Raw genomic sequence first — 17235 nt, 5'->3', positions numbered from 1 at the left:
GCGGGGAATCCGGGGCCGGCCAGAAGGACACGTGCGGGCAGTGCTGGTCCCGTAGTCCCGAGGAGAGGGAGGAGTGGGGGCCCCCTAGAAGACGGGTAGCTTTCCCTCCATCCTACCCCACCCTACCCTACCCCACCGCACCGCACCCAAGGGTCTGGGCGACAAGCGGCAGAGGTGGCGGCGCTCTGCCCGACTAATGACAGGGCCGTCTGCGAGCCACGCGGGGGCTGCGCGTCGCGGCCGCGGCTACAAAGACCGCGGCGAGACCTCCCGCTCGCTCTCCGCGGGTCCGGGCCCCACCCGCCAGCCCCCGCGCCGCACCCCCGCCGCCGCCGGGCCTCGCCCCGCCTCCTCCCGCAGCCCAGCGCGCATGCTCTCTCCCCCCTCCCCGCCGGGTAACCTGGAGATTTAAAAGCCGCCGGCTGGCGCGCGTGGGGCGAGTAGGGGGACGAGCTCGCGCGTGCCGGCCCCGGGTGACAGCCGCACGCCGTGGCCAGGTAGGGGCGAGGGCCCCGGCGCGGGGAAGGAGGGGAACGGGGCTTGCAGAACCTCGTGGTGACGCCTGTTTGGCGTCCCGCGGGACCGGGGCCGTCCGGGGTGCTGCGCACCGGGCCCCGCGCGGATCCCGCAGGAGACCCCTTGGGGGCGCGACTTCGCTCCGCCGCGGCCCGGAGCGCAGTGCCGGCGTTCGCTCGGGTGCCCTCGGAGCTGAGCTTTCTGTGCGCAGGGCGGGCTGGGCTCAAGGCGCACGGGTCCCCCCACTCGGCTATCCCAGGCCGGGGCGCGGTGGGCGGGGAGCGGCCCCTCCCCAGAGCTCCGGGCCGGCCAGCCGCCTGGCGGGCCGCTCGCGTCCCGGTGCAGCCTCCCGCGTCAGAGTTTTCTTTGGAAAGTTGCATTTATTTTCTTGCCTTGTCTGGGCTTCACCGGAAAGGGGCAGGATGAGTCACTGCGGCGGGCGCGCACGGTCCGGGACTTGGGGGAGCCGGGAAAGGGGCCCAAAGCCTGGGCGCCGCGGGTGCTCAGGCTTCGGGCCACTTCCTGGGCGGGGGGCGGGGTAGGGGAGAATTAGAAAGATGGGGCTAGAAGCCGGGAAAGCGGATGAGTTCGTTTGCATGTAGGTGCCAGGGCAAAGTGGAAGCTGGGGTGCGTGTTCCCGGGCTCCCTGCTGCGTTCCCTTTCTCCTGCGGAGCAGGAGAGGAAGCAGCCCCCTAAGGCTCTGGGAGAGGATGAAGAGTTGACTCGGCAGCACACAGGTGTGAGGTGGCTGTAATTGGGCCTTGCACTTGGTGTTTTAGGGCTTGGAATCCTTAAGCTTTCTCTTGTCTCCCTTGGGGCACCGGAGTCATGGGTGGCTCCTGTCCTATCAGGGTCCTTCCTGAGAGGGACCCAGCTCTGCCCCCCTCCCTTTCCCCTAAGGGGCTGGGCAGATTGGAAACCAGGATGAGCTTTGGCCTGATGGGTACCTGGTGAAGACTGGTCCTTCAGCTTCAGTCCAGACCTGGTCCCCAGCACCTGTGCTGCTCTTGAAGCCTTGGCCAGATGTTGCCAGGTGACCTATCCTGAAAATTTGCCTCAGGTGTGGAGCTGAGGCCCTGGGGCGCTGGCTCTTACTCCCCAAAGTACTTAGCGCATCACCTTTCAGGGCCCCAAGGTGTGAGAAGAGGCTGGCGTGGAGGTGAGATGCAGAAGACTTGAAGTTCTGGGCTGTGTGGGACGCTGGGGGAAGCCCACAAAACACGCCTCCCAGGCAGTCCATGGGCCACACTCTGAGGTCACAGGCTCATGTGCTGGCTGGTTCCATCTGCATGTTCCTCCCTTATCTCCTCTCTCAGCCCTGTGCTGGAGTTATGACTCTAAAAGTGTCCAGAAAATGGAACTGCGCTCAGCAGGATGAGCCTGATGATGCCATCACAGCTGTAGCTAAATGTGCAGCTGTGCAGCCACAGCCGCACTTGGGTGTGTGCTGGGAGGGGTTCCTGTGTGCGCGCAGGGTTGGAGCCCTCGCTCCTGCCCACCCTGGCTCCCTGGAGGCGGCTAAGGAGCTGGACCATGATCCTTCCATGGGTGGAGGAGGATGGGGGTTGTGATTGGGGGGAGGCCTCTCTGCAGCTCTCCCCTTACCTAAGTCAGAGCTGTTGGTTGAAGCAGGACTCTCGGGAGAATAGGCAAGGATGGTCCAAAGACTGGATGTGCAGCTAAGAACTGTCAAGTGGACCTGCAGAGTTTCATAATGAGATTGTGGATAAGAATCCAGACTGTCAGAAGGGTAGACTTTACACATTGGCTGCTTGTCTACTTACTTACTTCTAAGCCTTAATATTCTTGGTTGTAACGTAGGGGTGATAATACCTACTGCTAAGCGTGGCTAGTTCCTAAACTAGAACAAATATAAACGGTATACATAAAATCGTGTCTAAAAGTCTTGTTAAAGGATGTATACAAAGCACTCCACTGTGTCCAAGCTATACTAAGTGCTCAATAAAAGTTCACTCTTCATAACTATGATCCAACACCTGTGACCAGTGGACAGATGTGCCCAACCTGGGACTCTCTTCTTGGCCCTGCTCTTAAGAAGAAAGAAGCATGTTGATTTCTTTGGGAGCAAAGTCTTCAGGACTTTGGGGAGTTCCTGTGGATGGGTAAGAACTGGGGTCTGGCTAAATGAACTTTTATTTCCTCTTGCACGAGTGATTTAGCCTCTCTCCTTGAGCCTTTCTGCACAGTGAGACCAGGGAACTCACCTGACAGCACTGTGGGGATTGAATAAACTGATGTAGGTAAAGCTCCAAGCATAGCAGCTGCTTGTAAGCAGAGCTTGATAAATGTCAGCTGCTGTTACTGGTGACAATGGTGGCAATCATTGTGGTTTACACTTTGAATCTGGAGTTTCTTAGTGAGGGAGTTACACCCTATAACCGTGTGTGTGTGTGTGTAAGCCGCAAATGACACTTCTGCAGTTTAGCTCATGATCACACTCAATGTCCACACCTCTGCCCTGCCAGTGCCCCATGACTTGTTTTTCCATCAGTCTAAAACCCTTGCCCCACTTCCAGAGAGATGGTCCTGTGACAGGTGATGTAGGCATATCCAAGGTAGACAGTCTGTGACTGCTCGGGAAACCCAAGCCTGGCTGTGCCCCGTCCTTCCTCCTCAGCCCTCAGCAGCCTTGTCCCTGCCCTCTGGCATCTGCCAGCCTGGCTTCCTTGGAACAGTCATGGGCCCTGTGTGCTGGGCAGCTGGAGTGGAGGCTGGACCAGTTGGTGCCAGGCCCAGTGTCTCATAGGCTGATGCCACTTGACTCCCAGCAATGGGGCCCTTGCAGAGTGTTGGGCTTTGTCCAGTGTATGAAGTGTCCTGCTCGGGGGCAGAGCCATCACGGCATGGTCCTGGTTCCTGGCCAAAGCTTCCTGTTTAATCCTTTTCTCTCCTCATGACCTGGGTTTCCTCCTCTACAGAGAGAAGTCTATGGTTGGGGAGCCCAGTCTGTGAGTGACTCTTAAGGGGTTGGGCCTGCCTCCTTGCTGGCCTTTTTCTTCAAGGTATGGTAAAGATAAAATAGGGTCAGGGATCTTCAGCCACCTGCCCACACTGACCAGGTGCTCAACAGGTACCCCTCCCCTTCCTTGTTAACTTCGGAGGTTGCTCTTAGGTTCTGGGATGACTGGGCAGGAAGGAGGTTGGAGGCCGGCCCTAGCCAGAAGTCACTCAGTCACCACTTTCAGCCACGTTAAGATGTCCCAGGAACAGCTATCCCACAAAAGTAGTACCCGCTCCCCACTGCCCCAATAGCCCCGCCACTGACCCAGACCTCTCTAATCTCACGTGTACTTTGAGTTGGCAAATAGTATCCAAGCTAGGCGTGACTGGCCCTTCCCTAGGGACGTGGCAATCTAGATTCCCACTCGTGGCTCCTGTCCTTGGAGAGAGCCCAATACCTGGAGTGTGGCCCCGTCTGGATCCCTGAGTATGCTAGTCATCCCCTCTGGGATGGCAGTGAGGATACAGGATCACCCTTCTTGGGGCCCAAGCAGGGCCCACGCTCTCCATTTCCAGGAAGGACTGAAGGACTGCAGAGAAGAAGCCCTGAAGACCAGGTATGACATACAGGGATGCCTGCTGGGCATAGTGAAGACTCAGTGGAGGGGACAAAGGGTGCAGCCTGGGTTCTGCAGAGCCAGTGTGGGATTTGAGCTGCATGGGGTTTAGGTGAAGGAAAGGGAGGATGTGGAATGTGGGATGGAGGTTGGAGGCTCTTTGGAAATGAAAACAGGTCAAGTGCCCGGCCCAGGGAGGTGTGGCAACTCACCCAGGACCCACAGATGGCTTGGACAGATCGCAGGTGAGAGCCTCCACTTTGTGGTTCTGGGCCTGGAATTCTCCAGCTCACCATCCCGGGGCAGCCCTGGGTGATTCTACCGACACCTGTGCTCTTCTCAGTAGAGTGCCTGCTTATCACTCAGGGCACAGCTACGTGCTCACTTCCTCCACAAAGCCTGGACCCCTCCACCTACACCCTCTGCTCTGTGGCTGTGTGCTTTAGCACTGGTGCCAGCTCCTTGCATGGTGTCTGCATGGCCTCTAAGCCCCTGTGGACTTATGCAGTAACTGGAGTTTGGAAGGTGCTGTGTGGATTGAGGGGTGGGGAAACAGCGCCCCTTGATGTTTTTCAGAGGGAGGTCAGCTTGCACCTCCTGGTGCCTACTTCTAGGGGCGGGGGTGGGAACGGGGACCCTTTGATGAGAAGGGTCTGCTTACTGCTTGGAGACTGTTTTTGAGAATACTTCTGAAGAGCTGGGTGTTGTCCAATACCCTCTGATTCCAGGTGGGGCTGCGCACGTGCCCTAGGGCATCAGGGCCAACCTGAAACCTGTCTCCTGGACTCTTTCCTGAATATCTCACCTAAAGGAAGCCAGGCTAGAGAAGACCAGGATAGGCCATGCCTGGATAGGGAGCGCTGATCTGACCTGGCTGACTAGCAAGGGTCAAGTTCATTAGGAGGAAGCTGTTTAGGTTTGACTGAGGAGGGGAAAGGGAACCTCCCTGTGGTCTGGAGGTTGTACTAAGCTCCATGCTCTATTTCCATACCCTACTTCCTCCACCCTGGACCCAGGGATTTCTTGGTATGGTTGCCCCACCTTGAAAGAAATTGTTCATTGTTGCCCAAGTGGAGAATGCATTTAGTTACTCATTTCTGCCAGGAGCAGAGTCCAACTCCAAGAGGCAACTGAGAAGGGTTTGCTTTTGCCCCAGCAGGTGACTACTGACCCTTGACACTGTATTGGTACCTAGTGACCGTGTGTATGTGAACACACACCTTGTCCACCCGATTCCCTTGGACGTTCCCTTACAAAATATTGTGCAAAGTCCTTTACCAGGTTCCGGCTGTGGGGTCTGGGTGGGCAGTACCCTGTCTGAGGTGGACGGGGGGCTATGCGGCCCCCTGACTCCACAGCCACACACAACCCAAGCATGGGTCTGCAGGTGAACTCTCTCTCTGCTGAGCCCCAAGAGGAGAAAGGGCTTGTCCAGGCTACCCTGCTTCTAAGAGTTGCTGAAGCAAGACTGTACTCTTTCCAGAATTTTCCCAGGGTTTGATTTTTTTTTTTCCTTCCTACTCAACCATGGGCATGTTAAGTTCTGTGAGAAGCTCAACTTTGCATCCTTGGGCACTGAGAATGGGGAAATGTTGCAGAGGAGAGGCAGTGAGCACCTGGCACAGGCCAGGCACCTCTGGGGCAGTTCAAGGGGGTTCGCCCATGACCCGTTTCTCCTGGTGATGGAAACCAGCCTGTTTGTTGCAGCTATGAGATGTTCAGCTTGTCTCCTAGCTACCTCAGCGGGACTGTGGCGGTGACCTCTCCTCACCTGTCGGGACCAGCACCTGGGGAGGCGTTTACATTCCTAGCATTCCTCTCCCGTTGGGGGCTGCCTGAGTACAGAGTGGGGGAGGTGTGGGTGAGAGGAGAGTAGAAGTGGGGGAGAAAGGTGGAGTCAGAGCTCCTGGGCAGGGGTGTTCCCACCTGTGTGGGGTGGGGTGGTGGGGTAGGGTGGCAAGGGGCCTCTCAGCCTTGTTGTCCCAGGCCCACTGCCACTGCTGCCGGTCCATGAAGCTGTGGGATTAACCTAAACTTGCTGGCCTGTGCAGTGGGTGTGCCACCTGGGTCACGTGGCTGGGAGGTTGTGTAGTGGTGAATGTCCCCGTTAACTCACTGGAGGTGAGCCAGCGAGCTTCTGAGAGTCAGGTAGCAAGTACAGGTGCTGACAACTCCCAGAGCTGACCAACTCTACCCGCCCTTCTTCCAACCCCGTCCCTCCCCAACCGTGCCAGGGATGAGGACGCCAGTGCCCAGACTGTGGCCCCTGTGTTGTATGGTGCAGGTGGAACAGTGCTTGTCCCAGTCTGGAGGTCCTGGCCTGGTATGACTGTAGGTAGTGGCTGTGGGAGGTCAGAACGTGTGTCTCTTGAGTGTCGCCAGGGCCAAGGTGAGGGTCCGGCCAGCCTCAGGATTCCTGCCACTGCCTCACAGAGGAGATGGGAGATGGGACTGTGCCACTATCCCTCCCTCCTTCCTCCTCCTCCTTGGACATTTGTTTTCTCTGCGAAGCTCGACTGTCGCTCTCAGGGCAACAAAAGCAACTTTCCTCCAAGCCACTGCCACCTGTTGGGTTTTCATCCACAGGGGAGGCTGTTGCTCTTTTCCCCGGTGTCTCCTCCCACCCCCAGGGGAGCCTGGGATTCTCTGCACATTCTGCCCCCCTCCCCAATGTGACTGGGCTCAGGAACCAGAGGGGGCAGGGGCCCCACAGCAGCTGGAGGGGGAATTGAGTGGGAAGGGGCTGGTGTTGGCAGTGGGGGGGGAGAGTTTGATGGATTACTCGGCAGGCCGAGAGGGCTCTCCCTAATCCCCCTTTGTGTTCCGGCCTGCAGCCCCTCACTCTCTCTGACAAGCTGCTAAGCAGAAGGCTCCCAGTCCTGCGGAAGAAAAGGCAGCTCAGCAGGGTGGGCGCTAAATCCTTGGCCCCTGGGTCCCGGGGGAGGTCCAGGCTGGGGGTGCCCTTCCCGTCGCCTGGCCCTGGCTCTTTCTTGGAGGTCTTCCTTTTGAGTGGCATCTTCAGGTACCCGTGGGAGCCCTGCGAGGTGGTGGGCCTCCGCTGGTTGTGTGGAACATTTCTGCAGGGCCAGAGACCCTTGTGGCAGCGTCCAGAATCAGGGCTGAATAGGCTGGAAGGCACCTGCATAGCTTCTTGTAGTGTTAGGCTGTGCTATGCTCCCCAGCCCCCAAGCCACTCCCACAGGTACTGCATCTCTGACCAAGGGGCTGTAGCTCCCTGCCTTCCTGTGCAGCTGCCGGGAGGGAGGTTAGGCTACTGTTGGAATTACATTGCTCACCTGGCCCTGAGACCTGGAATGTGTGTATGGGGGAGGGGGAGAGATAGGATACTGGGCTGATGCACCCTGCCCACCCAGCTTTGAGAGGCCTTCCTCCCTGCCCCCCAACCCTGCAGGGTCTGGAAATGCGCAGAGTGGAGTAAAGCGCTGGGGTTGGACCCAGCCTGGGACAGGGCAGACGCATAGAGTGTGTTGTGGAGGGGGTGGGTGTTAGGAGGTTGGCCTGGAGTGACCCTGTCCCCTGCCCTCAGCCCCTCAGCTGAGTCAGTGTTCTTGGGGCTGCCCCCACCAACTGATCCCCACTGTGGGAGGCCGGGTGGCTGCGTGCGGGAGCCACGGAGCTGGCTTTTGTGAACGAGCAGAGGAGATGGCAGGGTTGCCCTGAGTCGATCCGCTGGGTCAGGGTTGGGGCTGCGGCTGTTTTGATGTGCTGGGCCAGGGTGTGGGGACCCTGGCCTGCATAAAGAGGCCTTAGTATTTCTGCCTGACACTGGCCCCAGGCGGAGGCCTCTGTCAGCAGAGGGGCCCTGCCCCCAGCCGCACCTCAGCCGGGAGGGGTGGCTGGGGCCCCTTTGAAGGCCCTCAAAGGCCTCTTTATGCGTCCCCCAGAGCCTCCTTTCCCTCTAGGCACTGCCTGGAAGTGGGCTCGGACCGTCTTTCCTCTGCCTCCACCACTCTGTCTTTTGAATTTTGGACAGAGTTCAGGCCAAGTTTGTTTCTGTGGTGGGGTTTTCCCCACACACTCTGCTCAGGGTTCAGTGTGCCCCAGGGCCGGCATGCCAGGGCTCCCTTTAAGCCTTGGTCACCCTTACTGCTGCCACCTCTTCCCTTCTGCCCTTGGGATTTTCTTGCATGTTGGGGTTGGGGCAGTGGGATTGAGGGAAGAGGATTCATTTTTCATGTCTCCTATATTCTTAGCACCTGCTGGCATCCCTCCATGCATTAGGGACACATTTCCCGTGTATATGTGAGTGAAGGGGATTTCCTTGTGGAGGTGGGCACTGAAGTTGTGCTGGAGTCTGTAGCCTGCCCCACAGTGCCAAACACTGGGGTGCAGGAAGAACATGGGCGCCCTGTACCAGGGCGTGGGCAGAGGAAAGCCAAGTCCACTGACTTGACTTGGGACTTGGCCACTTGGACTTGGTTTATGTCTGCCCAGAGCTTGCTTTCTTGCTGTCTCCTGACTAGGGGGGCATTTGGAACCAGATGGGGACCTGGCTTCCTAGCAAGCTGAGCAGTCAGCCCCTCGGCTTCAGTTTCCCTCTTCTTCCTGCCCCCAGTTCTCCAGGTGAGCACAGCCTGCAGGCTGGCTCTTCAGGTGGTTCTTCTGTTTTCCAGGCAGCCAGGTAGACTATCCCAGGAGTGGTAGGGTGGGAGAATTTGTCAAACACCTTGGAGTCTGAAGGGTGTGGAGGTGAATTAGATGCCCCCAACCCCGGGGGTAGACGAGCAGGACAGTGAGTGCCTGGTTGCTGGGCAGCTTTTGTGAGAAAACAAAGTAGTCCTAAGCCTTTTCCACCTCTTGCACCTTGCTGAGCCCTGGAGCCAGGCAGGGTGTGGACCTCTCCCAGCCTTGGAGGAGGTGGTGCCCTGCACTCTGAGGACCCCGAAGAACGAAACAGGGGAGACTGAGGCACTGGGGATCAGATTGGGGGGCTCAAGAGGAGGTGTTATATGGGCTTGGAATTGGCCATGCATTTCTGGCTGGGCAGAGTGCTTCAGGGCAGAGCACAGAGGAAGGGAGGAAAGACAGGCTCTGCAACCTGAGAATGGAGGGCTAGGAGTGGCTGACTGCCCACCCAACGCCTTTCTCGGAGCCAATTCTTCAGCTGGCCCAGCCCCCAGGCTCCAGGTAGAGGAACCTATGGGGGCACTGAGACAAGAAGGCAGCCCGGGTGCTCGAGGAATTAATTTCCACACCACCTTGTTCGTCTTTTCCCTTTTGTGAGCCAACAAGGGTCCTGTCCATTAAGGGGACTCAGGGCAGAAGGCAGTGGGGGTGATGGATGGTTCCAGAGAGCTACAGTTTGTCCCAAATCCTGGGAGTAAGAATGGGGCCAGGTTGTGGGCGAGGCTGCAGCTGACTCTGGCTCTGTTTGCTCAGGGAGGACCTGGAAGCCCAGAGCAGGTGAGTAGCCAGGGCCCTCCCAGAGTGAGCTTAGGGCAGGGGCCGGACTCTTCTGAACCTGAGCCTGGCCAGATCCCTGCCCCTGGCCTTGGCCTCTGTGAGGTGCCCTCCCTCTCCCACTTTGCTTCTGGGCGGGACACTGTGAGGCCAAGGGCTCAAGCTAAATCCGTAACAGCCCCCAGTTAAGACTGCTGCTGGCATCGCCTCCTTCCTTCCAGGGCTCTGTGGTTTGTATTTTACATTCCTGCTCAGGCCATTCTCCCCACCCCAGGAGTCCCGTGCCCCTTTTCCCGGCCAGCAGGACTCTGGGGAGGAGGCTGCTGGCTGCCTTATCTCGCGTCCCTTCCTTCCTGGTGCACCAACTGCTGGCCCAGGAGGCAGTTACAGGGTGGACAGATCTTATCCAGTATTGATGGTAGCTGATTTCTCAGCAGCACTGCTCAGAGCACCTCCAGCGGCTTTGTGGAGGCTGAGTGTTACTTGAAGAGATAAGAGGGGCTGAAGGGCCTTTTATTGTGTGATGCCCGAAATTGGCAGAGGGAAGGTGGGAGAGCTCTAGCAAGGCTGCTAGAGCCAGGCTGTGTACTGAGGGAGGGAAGGGTGGCTGCTGGAGCCGGGCATGTGTGGTGGAGGGCTCTGTCCTCTGCCCATTCGGGGATGGCTGCTGTACTCATCCCTGTCTAACCTGCTGTAGCTCTCCTGCTTTCGGTGTCACTTCTCAGCAGACATGGCAGTGGATGCCCTTGTCGGCAGGAAGCGAGACCTACAGGCCACCTGTGTGGCAGGGGCGCGTGGGAGGCTGGGCTAGCAGGAAGGGCTACAGGAAGTTCTTGGCTGAGAACCAAGCCACTTGGGGAGAGGGCAGGGCTGCCCAGGAAGTGACAGGGCTTCCTGCCAGCTCAGGGGTCGTTGGCGTCAGCACAGGTGCTGCCAGGTGCTGTGGTTTCATGCCCCTGCAAAGTAGGGCTCAGGGACCTGGGGACAGCCCCATTCTTCCTACAGCTGGGGACCGTGTTCTGCCCTCTGCCCATTGAACTTGGGAAGAAACTCAAGGAAGAGATCTGCAGGTTTAGCCAGGGGATTGTTCATTAGTGGTTTCTCCAACAGGTTAAACACAACCCAATAAACCACAGCTTCTCCTTCCTTCCCCTTTACCCTTGTCCTGGGGGTGACCCAGTGGGTGACCCAGGTGGTGGAGTGGGTACCTGACAAAGGGGAGCCCAGCAGCCCCAGTTTGAGGAATGAGGGAAAAGCCATTGGAGCGAGCATAGCCAGGGTCTCAAGGGGCACTTTGGGAGTTGGGCTTGGGCAGCTGGAAATTGAGTTGATGTGTTTTTTTTTTCCTTCCACATTAGTGGGCAAGAACAGTTTGCAGAGATGTTCCAAAACAGACAGACCGACATCTGTTTGGCTCTGGAGCAGACGGAGATTTAAAAATCATATTTACCTTATTAATTATATCAGCCTCAGGCTCATGGTAACATGCATTTCCTGACTGGCCAAGGGAGTGGGGCAGGGCCACACTGCAGGCCTGAGAGTGAACAGGATTCAGGCGATTGGGAGGCAATCCTGGAGACTTCTGATGGTCCTCATCCTTGCAGGAGCTGCTGGCTGAGATGTATCTCCACTGAGGCACCGCCCGTGGCTGCATGCGTTGAGGATGGGCTGAGACCCCAGACCTGCACCCCTCCCCGCCCCCAGGGCTGGCAGAAATGGACGCCCAGCTGAATCCAAGTCCGTTGGAGGCAGCGAGGAGGAGAGGCCTCAGTTTATGCAGCAGGGCTGAGCGGCGGTTCTGGAGTGTGTGAACGGCCGGAGTCCCACCATGGTGCAGAGGCTGTGGCTGAGCCGCCTGCTGAGGCATCGCAAAGCCCAGCTCCTGCTGGTCAACCTGCTGACCTTTGGCCTGGAGGTGTGCCTGGCTGCGGGCATCACCTCCGTGCCACCCCTGCTGCTGGAAGTGGGGGTAGAGGAGAGGTTCATGACCATGACTTTAGGTGAGTCACTACATCCTCCGCCCCTGCTGCTGCAGATGCCTGGGAAGTAGGGTAGAGGGCTGCGGGGAAGGGGCGGCCTGTGGCTCCAGTACCTGCTCAGTAGACTTTGCTGGACATAAGGGTGACCGTGGGAGGAAGGTCCCCCTCCCCTGGACTTGCCCGTAGCCTTCTCTATCCACATGTCTCCCCTGTTAAACAATCTGCTTTTTTTTTTTAAGTTGCCAAAAATCTTGTGGAGGGAAATAAGGGAACTGGCTTCCCTCTGCTGGTTTACTCCCCAAATGTTCACAACATCCAGGGCTGGGTGAGGCTCAGCTCAGCAGCTGGGAACTGCATTCAGTCTCCCTCCTGGGATGAAGGGATGCAGCTCCTTGGGCCATCATTGCTGCCTCCCAGAGCCTCCTAGAGCCTGCATTAGCAGGAAGCTGGAGTCGGGAGTTGAGCCCACCTTGCTCCAGTGTGGGATGCATGTTCATGCCAGAACCATCATGCTACACGTCTGCTGTTGCATGGAATGCGGCAGCACTTGGAGGCTGATGCATGCTTAGGAGCAGTGAGGCATGCCTTTGTAGAGGGGGTATAGCTCTGACTTGCAGGGCTAGGACTGACCCCATGTGGCTTCCCAGCCAGGACTCACTCCTACCTCCAGCATGGAGGTCAGCTCCTCACCCCACAGACGAGTTCTGTGAAAGCAATGGAGGATGAATGATCACCATTGTGTGACCCTGCCCATCCTCCCCCTAACAAGGAGGGGGCCCGGAGTCCCACCCTGCTTCCCACCATCCCTGCTCTGTGAATCAGTTGTTCAGCATGTGTGTTGCAAGTGTCATAGTGAGCAGGCAAGAGCGCGACATCCATCCCGCCTGGGTACCCAGCTTCTCCAACCCCTTGTCCCTCTGCTGGCCTGCCACAGTCTCATGGCCTTGTCCTTCCCTGCAGGCATCGGCCCCGTGCTGGGCGTGATCTCTGTCCCTCTGCTGGGCTCAGCCAGTGACCACTGGCGCGGGCGCTACGGCCGCCGGAGGCCCTTCATCTGGGCCCTGTCCCTGGGCGTCCTGTTGAGCCTCTTCCTCATCCCAAGGGCTGGCTGGCTGGCGGGGCTGCTGTGTCCCAATACCAGGGCGCTGGAGCTGGCGCTGCTGATCCTCGGCGTGGGGCTGCTGGACTTCTGTGGCCAGGTGTGCTTCACCCCGCTAGAGGCCCTGCTCTCCGACCTCTTCCGGGACCCAGACCACTGCCGCCAGGCCTTCTCTGTCTACGCCTTCATGATCAGCCTTGGTGGCTGCCTGGGCTACCTCCTGCCTGTTGTTGACTGGGACACCAGTGCCCTGGCCCCCTACCTGGGCACCCAGGAGGAGTGCCTCTTTGGCCTGCTCACGTTCATCTTCCTTGCCTGCATGGCGGCCACACTGCTGGTGGTAGAGGAGGCAGCGTTGGGCCCGGCGGAGCCCGTGGAAGGGCTACCAGTGCCCTCTGGGCCGCCCCGCTGCTGCCCATGCCATGCCCGCCTGGCCTTCCGCAACCTGGGCTCGCTCTTCCCCTGGTTGCACCGGCTCTGCTGCCACATGCCTCGCACCCTGCGTCGCCTGTTCGTGGCTGAGCTGTGCAGCTGGATGGCGCTCATGACCTTCACACTCTTCTACACGGACTTTGTGGGTGAGGGACTGTACCAGGGTGTGCCCAGGGCTGAGCCAGGTACCGAGGCCCGGAGACACTATGATGAAGGTAAGGCCCTAGGCAGGAGCTGAGACTGGGGGTTGGGGGAGGCCGTGCTGGGCTGGTGGGGGGGGTGTGCCTGGCAGGGGCTGTGTCCCTCGACTGTGGAGGTGCACTGCTCTGAATTTTGTCCAAAACCTTGCCCCACATTGATGGCTGGAAAGGCTGGGTGGCTGCAAGCCCCACTGCTGCCTGGAGGGAGCTCCCTTCAGGCCTGCTGGAACTGTTTCATGCTCCCTGACACTCTCTTCTCCCCAAGGTTGAGGCTCCTGGTAATCCCTTGGACCATCTGCTGTCCCAGCCAGTGCCTCTGCCCACACTGCCCTGGGTGTGGCGGGAGGGGCGGGTCTGCTCTGCAGCAGGTGTGAGCAGCCCCTAACTCCCAGTGTCCCCACCTCCCCACGCAGGTGTGAGGATGGGCAGCCTTGGGCTGTTCCTGCAGTGCGCCATATCCCTGCTCTTCTCCCTTGTCATGGACCGGCTGGTGCAGCGATTTGGCACAAGGACTGTCTACCTGGCCAGCGTGGTGGCCTTCCCTGTGGCTGCCAGCACCATGTGCCTGTCTCGCAACGTGGCTGTGGTGACAGCCTCTGCTGCCCTCACTGGCTTCACCTTCTCGGCCCTGCAGATTCTGCCCTACACTCTGGCCTCCCTCTACCACCGGGAGAAGCAGGTACTCTCGCTGGCTGGCAGGGGGAGCCTGGGGTCTGCTGATGACTCTGGCTGGACTGCCCTACCAGGAAGGAAGGTTGCCTCCCCCAACCTGCTGAGCCACCCCCCCAGCAGGATTCACCCAGCTCCACCCACTAATGGGTGAATCCTGCTGGGGGGATGGCTCAGCAGGTTGGGGGAGGCAGTGCCCAGCCTTAACCACACCTGTGTCCTTTGGGGCCAGGCAGTGGCCCTCACCTGCCCGGCTTTGTTCCCTAAGAGCCCTGCTCCTTCCTGCCCCCTCCCCTTGGCTTGTCTCCCTTTTCTGTCTCATTGTCTCTTCTTTGCCAGCCTCCCTCCTGTCTCTTCCTCCACCCCTGTCCCCGTGGCTGAGATCTGAGCCTGGTGCCCCTGACTCTGCTTGGTGGGGTACAGTGTTTAACTTGGGGACCATCTTCCTGCTTGGCCCCACATGAATCGGTCCCTGAATGCAACCCCTGCTGCAGGAGACCTGATGGAGCAATGTAGTCACCCTTGTTCCCTGCTCCAGCTTTGGGCTCCTGTGTGCCCCCACCCCTGACCCTGAGCAGGTGCAGCCCTCATGGAGTCTGGTACCCCTTGTGGGACTCAAGTGGGGCAGCAGATAAATTCATGACTGGGAGGCTGCTTTGTGGCTGTAGGGGTAACAGTGAAGAGAGAACGGTCGAAGGTTTGAATTTGGGGGAACCTGGTCCCTGAGGCAGCCTTGCTTGGGGGTTGGGAGCTGGTGCCCTGCCAGAGCATACACCTGTGCCTGAGACCGGGCTGGGGCTCAGGACCGAGGGACACACCTGTCCCCCAAGGGTCTCTGCAGGCTCAGCCATCCTGCTCTTCCTGCACTGCCCACCCAGTGATGCAGCCAGCTCCAGGGCTCACTGTGCTGGACGCTGCCAGGCACGGGGACAGTGTGGGACAAGCCGTAGCCTGGTCCTTAAGCAGGATACTGCAGGCCATAGGAATAGAGCTAGGGCGGGGCGAACGCACAGTGGTGGTCTCCAGGGCGAGTGGTGGAGAGAAGCTGGGCCCCTTCCCTCCTCTTCTCTGCCCATGCCCCAGCCCGCAGCCCTGGCCAGGTGTCTTAAGAGTGGTGGCTCGGCTTGGCAGCTGTGGCTGTGGCTGCAAACCTGTGTGGGTAAAGGCCCCTCCTGGCTACAGTCCTCTCATGTCACCTTCCTTCATGTCTTCTCCTTGGTCCTTGGGGTTCCTTCTCTAAGGCTGCAGGGTCTGTCCTAGTGAGGACTCTTGGGTCCTGGTCTCACATGTGTCCCTGTGTCTCCTTTCTCCTTTCCCTCAGGTGTTCCTGCCCAGATACCGAGGCGACCCTGCCGAGGACAGCCTGACCACCAGCTTCCTGCCAGGCCCTAAGTCTGGTGCTGCATTTCCCAATGGACATGCAGGGGCTGCAGGTGGTAGCAGCCCGCTGGCCTCCACACCTTCGCTCTGTGGGGCCTCCACACCCTCGCTTTGTGGGGCCTCCACCTGTGATATGTCCGTGCGGGTGGCGGTGGAACCGGCTGAGGCCAAAGGTGTGCCGGGCCGGGGCATCTGCTTGGACCTTGCCATCCTGGACAGTGCCTTCCTGCTGTCGCAGGTGGCCCCATCCCTGCTCATGGGTTCCATTGTGCAGCTCAGCCACTCTGTCACCGCCTACATGGTGTCAGCCGCAGGCCTGGGCTTGGTCGCCATTTACTTTGCCACACAGGTGGTGTTTGACAAAAGCGACTTGGCCAAGTACTCTGTGTAGGAGCCCTCCTGGGCATGGTGTTGGAGGGCCAGAGTCCCAGCTCCAGGGGGCTGCCTGTTGGGGCTGGCCAGTCGCACGTTTTTTTTTGCGCTGCTGCTCTCTGCTGCCACCCAGTGGCGATGAGGTGCGTAGCCACACAGGTCGATCTCCCAGCCTCCAGGTCAGTGCTTTCTCTGCAGCCTCCATGGAGGGCTGGCTGGGCAAGTGGCTTCCAGAATGAGTTTCACAGTTTGGATTTTTGCAGAGAAGGGCGGAGCCTGGAGCGTTGGATTAGCTTATGCACTGGAAGGCAGGATCTGAAGATGGATTACCCAGGCTCAGGGTGAACAGCATGTGTCCTGAGACATACCTGGAGAAGGGATGTGAGGCCCAGACCTGGCCTGGCCACCTGGGCTCCCATCCCTAACTCCCTCACCCCATCCGGTAGTTCCCTTCCACTTCCGCCACCCAATTGTCTGGGAGTGGCAGGACTGCAGGACTTGGCAATGTGAAAGTGCTGGGGTGGGAGTGGGGGGAAGCAATTGGAGACTGCCCTAGAGGGTGTGGTGTCCCTTTGTTCCCCGACCCCCCATTTTATCAGGACATGGCTTGATGATCCCTGGGCTACCATCAATGGGATGTAGGCCTTTAAATATTTAATTTATTTATTTAACAAAGTGGAAAGGAATCCATGCCCAGCTTTGCCAGGTACACGTCTAGGCGTTGGGGGGATGAGATAGATGCCCCAACTGCTGGATGCCCTGACCTGGCTGACCATGGGGCAAAGCACTACCAGGATCCCGTTCTCCTGGGGTCACTGGTCTGGATCCTAAAATTACCAGATCCCCAAACCTCAGAAGTTCTACTGACCCCAACTGATATCCCAAATGTTAACAGCCAAGCACAAGGGGGCTCAGGGAAGGTGGGGGTTGGGCTCCAGGTACCAGCAGCATCCCTAACCCTCCTTGTGCTGGCCTGGCAACCTCTACTCCACTCTGTTCCCTCCAAGCCTGGGCTCCTGAGGACACTGCCTGCCATCCCTGTTCCTCTCTCCAGCCCTCCCCGCTGGCCCCAAGGCCTCTCTCCAGAGCTGGGGCAGGACCAGAAGCACAAAGTGCGTTTCCTCAAGCCTCTGCCATCCACCAGTCGCCAGGGAGTGGCTGTGCTTAGGGAACCCCACCCACACTCAGGAGCATTCCTGCCTTGGCTGAGGAGGTCTTATCTCTCGGGGGTTTAAGTGCCGTTTGCAATAATGTTTGTCTTATTTATTTAGCGGAGTAAATATTTTATACTGTTTGTGAGCAATCAGAGTATAATGTTTATGGTGATGAAATTAAAGCCTTATATGTTTCATTGGTGTCGTGTCCCTCTCATCTTTAACTCGGCTTATGGATACCCTGCGCTTTTGCTCATACATTCCTGGCTTCCACCAGCAGGTGGCGCCATTGACTGGCATTCTTTGTGTTGCTTGGCAGTTGGGTGGGTCTGTGCTACTCTAGGTTGGAGCTTTTAGGAAAGATATGCAGTGAAGGCATTTTCCTTCTCCAAAGGTTGACAGTGCCTCCAAGGAAGATGGACCAAGTACCCACGA

General features: G+C 58.5%; 1 protein-coding gene across 1 annotated transcript; it reads left to right on the top strand.

The window, feature by feature from the left end:
* Positions 1-408: 408 nt before the first annotated feature.
* Positions 409-16997, top strand: SLC45A3 (solute carrier family 45 member 3). The gene is made up of 5 exons (XM_004578709.2): positions 409-497; positions 11120-11515; positions 12455-13240; positions 13639-13904; positions 15216-16997. The coding sequence occupies exons 2-5, from the start codon at positions 11344-11346 to the stop codon at positions 15663-15665; spliced, it is 1674 nt and encodes a 557-aa protein (XP_004578766.2). The 5' UTR covers positions 409-497; positions 11120-11343; the 3' UTR covers positions 15666-16997.
* Positions 16998-17235: the final 238 nt, after the last annotated feature.

This window comes from Ochotona princeps, chromosome 10 (assembly GCF_030435755.1).
Source record: "Ochotona princeps isolate mOchPri1 chromosome 10, mOchPri1.hap1, whole genome shotgun sequence".
Lineage (NCBI taxonomy): Eukaryota > Metazoa > Chordata > Mammalia > Lagomorpha > Ochotonidae > Ochotona > Ochotona princeps.
The sequence above is the reverse complement of the archived record's forward strand: the minus strand, read 5'-3'. Positions and strand labels throughout refer to the sequence as shown.